Genomic DNA, 6,577 nt, shown 5'->3' with positions numbered 1-6,577 from the left:
GGGCCTCTGCTTATCCTCTTTGCTTCCTCCCTTTGTCAGAGCTCTATCAGCACAGCCTGGTGCTTACAGGCTGAGGTTTATGTTCTACCAGCACTATTCATGTCCCAGGGTACTTGACAAGCACAGCACATCTTCATTTCAGATGAGCTGCAGTGATTCGTCTTCTGCCCCTCGGGAGGCAAGAGAAGAGGAGGGATAGGACCAGCTATTTTTGTGAATGATATCTACATCAAAAGAATTAGTGAAGGACGACAACAAAAACTTTATTTGAAAAAATTATTATGTATTGAAAATATACAGTAGTATCATCAACCTCCTCCTTGACTCCGTCCTTCCCCAAGCATAGGTTAACACACAAGCATATCACAGCAACCCGATTTAACGATACTGGTCTCCTTTGTTACTCCCTCTCAATATGTCTAAATTCTGTCATCAGCAAGAAAACAACAAACAAAAGACCCACTTCTTTGTGACTCAGTAGGTATTTAACAAATCCCAGTCTTCCACAGTGAGGCACAGATGCTTCTGTTTGGAAGTCCTTTCTCTCTCTTGTTCAGCCAAAGCTCTTTTTTTATTGTTCTTTAATTCATGGCTGCCTGCAACCTCCTTTTTCAAAGCTAAATGGCAATTTTGAACTTTTTCCTTATAAAACTGCAGGTTTCCAGATGCTTTTGTTTCTGCCTCCACCAGCCTGCATTTGACTACTTCCTCTATTCTGTGTGTCTTGCCATCTACAGGGGGGAAAAAAAGAAAATCAAGTTTAGATTTTGGGAAAAACGGAATTATCCTGTAAAATGCATATTTGTGTTGCAAATTGTTTTGGCCAGCCAACCTGGAATACTGACTGCTTTGCTGCAATGCGCATAGGGAAAAATAACATTTATATTTTAGACTCAGAATCTTAAGGAGAAAACTCAGTTGTTATATGTTGCCCTAAGCATGCTGCTGTGCTGTACTTTAAGAGTTATCCAGCAGTCTAACACATGAAAACACTCAAACACATTGTAATGCAGTTACACAAATGGCTGAGATTGCACACCTGAGATGCTGTTTATACTAAATCCCCACTGCCAAACCTATGAAAATATTGCTTGTAGGAAAGAAAACAAATAAACTGTGTGGTCTCTATGCAGTTACGTACAGAAGTGCAGAGCTGCTGTCCTGGATCTCAAGTTGTCCTGTGGCTTGATGGCCTCCATAACTGCCTGCTCCCACTGCAAAACTGTCTGAAATAACATTTGAAAGAGTTAAAATGTTTCTTGTAAAATTTACAGAACTGGAAACAACTCTATCCCTTATTCTTTCCTATTCAGTGATTTAATACTCCATAAGGACAATTTCTAGACAGTAAAACAGTCTTAAAACCCCATACCTGTTCTGCCCATCCCTCCGTTTTGCAGTTACTATGATCAAATTCTTTCAGAGGCACTTTTGAGTGAACAAGGCCTATCTGCATTTGGATCCGCTTAATGACAGCATTAACGTCCTAGTGAAAAGGGAAATGAAGTAGTCAGAGGGGAAGAACATTTGATTACACTTGCCCAGTAAACTTAGACAGATGCTTTTTTACCTTGAGACCTGTCCCAGAAATGTCCAAACAATTCAATTTCTTGAAAGAAAGAAGGTATCCAATTCCCACGTCTGTGATTTTAGGGTTACCTGTAAGGTCAAGTAAAGTTAACCATGTTGCATGATGTGAAGAAAGGTGATCAGAATACCAAGAAACTATTTGTTCCAAAAGCTAATATTGGAACAAGGGGGTTTGGGCCTTTTTTTGTAGTATGCTTTATGTTTTGAAAGTGAGTCAAAACTGACTTTTTCTCTCTAATGATCAAAATACAAGTATTTACAATACCAATTCTCAAACTATTACAAATATTTATGTAAGTAGCAAGTGGCTGAGACTACAGGTATGACCTGTGCCTTCTGAAAAGTTGTTGGTGAAATCTGGGGTTGAGTACATGGCTCATGGGAATTGTCAAATTAACAGTATTCCTTCAATATTAAGGAGGATAAATTCTTTATCAGAAAGGATACAGGTTGCTTCTAATATTAAACCATGAAGTACTTACAAGACAAGTCTAATACCAAAAGATTCTCAAGTCCCTTTTTCAGTACTCGTACTGGTGCTGTCATTCTGCGGAGGCCTGCATCTGATAAAGAGTTGTCTTTCAGGAGAAGCCGTTTTACACTGGGAGGAGAGATACAAACACATAGTTTATAGTCATCATTTTAGACAGTTTTGCAAAATGTCCTAAAACTCTGTGTTGGAAGGCCAAGGTCTTCCTGTGCCAACCCTTCAGTCTACTTTGTTAATGTTAGTAAAAAGTAGCACGAAAGAAGCCTGGGTTAGTAGGACTAACAAGTATATTGCCTCTGCTAGCTCAACAGAAGCACTTACTTGACCAGCTGTTCCCAGAGCTCCGTGACAAACCCATCCTAGGGCACAAGCATTTGCTAACAGAGACAATAAGGTTCTTTATACACTGAAGTTCTTTAAACCAAGGCTGCTGATCTCAAATCCACTCAAAACTAAAAAGAGAAAAATGCTTGGGAAAATGGGAGAGGACAGATTTGGTAAGAGATACAGCAATGATTTTAAGTAAGCAATGAGTTGTTATAATATAGATGAACAAAACTCAGGGAAAAACATAACACTAAAACATTCTCCAGAGCACTTCAAGACAAAACCTTGATGCAAAATGTACCAAAATCTTATAGTAACGTAATATCCCCTAATTAGCAGTCATCCTGCCTATTGATTTGCAAAATTTTCTACTTTTTAATCTTCAGTATCAAACAAAATTACAAAAAAAATTTTTTTGAGATGTTAATGAACTAAATATTCAACCTCCTGCTTGCAGAAATCTTCATCTGAAACACTGGTTTGGTTAAAAATTTGGCTGATGAAATTCCCTCTTAAAAAAGGAAATAAAAGTGTAAAACTCTTCCAAATACTCAAGATACAGTTTTTACTTGGCCAATGGAAATTATAAAAAGTTGATTTAAAAACATAATTTACTGTCTCATCTTGCACATTTGTACGACCTTTTACAATCACTGTGTGCTTTGGATCACGTGCTTTGTGTACAATAAATTCTGTATTTTGTTTACCTCAAGAACTGGTTTTATGACCAACCAAAACCTTCAAACTTACACAGTGCTGCCTGTGAAACTTTCCATTAAAGTCACAGCCTGATTCTTTGAACTGCTTAGTGATAGGAAAAGAAAGTGTCATTTTTAGCTATGTGTCAAGAAATCAGTACCTAGACAGAGCCTCTTTGGTGAGGTGTTCCAGCAGCTCATGTTCATCTCCAAGTTTACAACAGGAGAGATCCAAACACGTCAGCTCTCGGAAAGACTTAATTTCTTCTAGCTTTTCAGAGATAACCAGGTATCTGCAAAGAGAAAAACAAAAAATAAAGCTATCAATGTTCAGGCACATAAGAAAGCACCTATATCCTCAAGTGCCACAAGCATAATGCAGTTGTTTCTGGTAAGTACCTACGTGAAAATTGACAGAAATTAGCCAGCTGTCCTAACTACCTTTTTATATGCTGTCTGCACACAGTTCTTGGTCTTCTCCTTGAACGAATGCTTTGATTCAAAATATTGGAGTAACAATTAAGACTTCAACTTGCAAACATCACAATTAGGGTCTTCTTTATAGATTATTATTGTGTTATTTCAGAATAATGCAATATATATATTCCAGTTTACCATAAATCAACTTCACAAACTGCTCTTCCTCAGTATCCTGGAAGTGTGTAGACATTCACCCAGCTTTAAAATCTACTTCAAATGTACCAGGATAGCTTGTCAAATGGCAAAATTTTACTTTTTATATAAGTAAATAAAATACTTCACTAGAGATAAAAGTCCTACAGGACACCTGCAGGACTCAAACTAGAGCTGTGAGTACACCCCAGGCAGTAGTTACTCTATGGGTTATTTTTTTAGCTGTGTTGGTTCCCTGATCTGATTCACTCCGCAGCCATGCAAACATCTGTGCTGGAACTGTTCAGTAGGAGGTTTAGAGATCGGAACAAACCACTGAAGAATGGCATGCATGAGTATGCAGTAATAAGCATGCAGCAGTCACTATCTCACCCATCTCCCCTCCATTTACCTCTTATTGTCCCCGTGGCAAGACAAGCCCCACATTCACTAATCTCTCCTGAATTTACCTTGTATTTCCTGTGGCAAGACAAACCCTGAGGTCAGCATCTTCACTGCTGAAATGAGGAGTGCTTACCGATTTGATCCCTCAAGGAACACCTCTTTGGCCATGCAAATAAGGGGATGTTAATATCCTCCTGCTGCAAGTATACCTATGAAACTAGCCCACCAAATCCCTTTGCCATGCAATTCAGCTATGTGGAAGGTAGTACGTATAGTCAGAGCACAAGCCGGTTATTGAGAGATACTACTAGCTCAGGGGGGGTGTGAAGAGAAGAGCGGGCTCTTTTAGAAATAAGATTCATCAGAAAATGCCTTAATACTTTACTTCCTGGATTTCAAAGGCTCAATACTTAACTCAGCTTTCTGTAATGGCAAAAGACGCCAGAAGTAAATTCATTTCTGAATTAAGCCCACAAAAAGTACCTGTACTAGAGATAAAAAGGGAGTAGGTTTAAAGGATAAACCAAAGGATAATTGACCTCTGCTCAAACATTCTTACTGTGCTCAGAACACCCTTGGCACTTCAGATGAATGTGCCGGTACTTTGATTTTAAACTGGATAAACCATCCCTTTTCCAAGTGTTCATATGGAAGATAGACTGGTTATATTACTGGGAAAGACTTCAGTAGGAGCAAGGCTTTAAAAACATAATCCAGTTTTAAGCTTGATAAGACTCTGTTTTAGTAAAAGACAATATGGACATTGAGAAGATAGAAAAACTGGTGCTGGACTCTAATCAGAACCACATTCAATATGAGGATGAGAACCACAATAAACTAAGGTAAAACCTGCCTGACTTCAAAGCCTGTAACTTACCTACAAGGCTGTATCTTCTTCAGAGCCCCCAAAATGAAATGGGATAGCAAGCTTATAGTAAATAAACCCAGAGAGTTTGCAAGGGTATACTTTATCTGTACAGTCAGCTAAGTATGCTGAAATGCTTATAAACAGCAATTACAAAAACATGCCGTGAAATATCTGAGAAGGCATTAAACACAGAGATTGCTATGGAAGTGCTGATTATTATTGTTAAAAAATAGTTGCAGGTTTAATCTTTCACACAAAATCCCCTGTTAGTTAACACAGATGTAATCTGTTACCTGTGTTATGATTTGTATCTTAGAATGAAATGAGTAGCTGTGCTTGTAGGAAAGGAGTTAGACAAAAGGAAGCAAGCAGAAGAATCAGATAAGGCTCAGGTCATTTCATTAAAATTAGGTGGTGTCATAAGCCCAAGAGATTTTTTTATTATTTTTGAGAGAAAATAATTCAAGGGAAACTTTACATGTGCTAGCAAAAAGCACTAGCAGATGACGATATTTATTACTGAACACACTTACCTATTGCGCAAACATAATGAACATAGCACCAAATTGCCATATGCTTCAGTAAACTTCTGTAGAGCTCTCAGTCCTGTTACTGGTTCTGTGAACTTTTGTCTTGCTTCTGCAGCTGAAAAGAGCTTTTCAGCAATCTGCTCTGGGAAACCAATCAACGAGTCAATGTGATCGACATTGTCAGAAATGTAACCCAGCACTAGGCTGAAGAGAGACTTGGCGGAGTACCGGAGGTTCCCCTCCTTAGTGTACGTGAAGATGAAATGATCAGTCCTCTGCCTCCTTGCGCTATCGTCCTCCCTGTTCATACAAAGTTCCACCGAAAATCCTCTGGAAAACAGCCTAAAAGGTCTTGTTTTGGGAGTGACATTCTGTATGTCGCCTGCACCCTGATTTACAACATGCAGCTTCCCATTTTCACGCACATATATTGGCCCAGTATCCCAATGGCTTTCTGAGTGGAGACAGTAAGACATTCCCCTCGACCAGCTCTGCAAAAACAAACCATAGACAGATAAAGAATAGCCACAGAGGAAAACACTCCTCAGGAAAGACCCCAAACCCTGGCAGCTCTCCTCAGTGCCCCGAGCACGGCCACGTAACCCTGCAGTGCAAGGACAGGCCGTGGCGAACAGGGGTGTGCGCTGCCTGCCATCAAACCGCAAACACCAGTCAAGTGGGAACTGAAGCCAGGGCTGGCAGAGAGGTGAAGGGCCTTTGCTCTGGCAGGGCTCTGCCGCTCTGTGCTTGGTGCCCATCAGAGGCCTGGGGCTGGATCCCAGTCCTACACAAGCAGGGGCAGCAGGAGAGGGTCTGGGGCTGGCTGGGAAGTGGCCCCCACAGCTTGGCCTGGCTCTGCTGCAGGCGGGGGCGAGGAGGAAGAGGGCAAATGGCTGACTGCTGCAGGGCAACGCAGCCTGCTGGAGAATCTGCCTCCCTGGGAGGGTGGGCAAGCTCCTGGTGCCCCTTCCCCATCCTAGCCCAGCCGGGGCTGGGGGGGTCTGGTTTGTGAGCAGGGGTCCTGGTGGGGGGCAGGAGGGCACAGACCCTGCCATGG

The 6,577-nt window shown here is 40.9% G+C and overlaps 1 protein-coding gene across 2 annotated transcripts; it reads right to left on the bottom strand.

The window, feature by feature from the left end:
* Positions 1-244: 244 nt before the first annotated feature.
* LRRC42 (leucine rich repeat containing 42) lies at positions 245-6,009 on the bottom strand. Of its 2 annotated transcripts, XM_009701935.1 has the most exons (7): positions 5,524-5,996; positions 3,267-3,398; positions 2,073-2,191; positions 1,571-1,659; positions 1,373-1,486; positions 1,142-1,226; positions 245-731 (listed from the first exon to the last, which is right to left on the bottom strand). In XM_009701935.1, the coding sequence occupies exons 1-7, from the start codon at positions 5,994-5,996 to the stop codon at positions 475-477; spliced, it is 1,269 nt and encodes a 422-aa protein (XP_009700237.1). In that variant the 3' UTR covers positions 245-474. The 2 variants fall into 2 exon arrangements, with proteins under 2 accessions (XP_009700237.1, XP_009700244.1); XM_009701942.1 differs by lacking the exon at positions 3,267-3,398 and having other exon boundaries at positions 5,524-6,009.
* Positions 6,010-6,577: the final 568 nt, after the last annotated feature.

Source organism: Cariama cristata, unplaced genomic scaffold (assembly GCF_000690535.1).
Source record: "Cariama cristata isolate BGI_N322 unplaced genomic scaffold, ASM69053v1 scaffold15750, whole genome shotgun sequence".
NCBI lineage: Eukaryota > Metazoa > Chordata > Aves > Cariamiformes > Cariamidae > Cariama > Cariama cristata.
The sequence above is the reverse complement of the archived record's forward strand: the minus strand, read 5'-3'. Positions and strand labels throughout refer to the sequence as shown.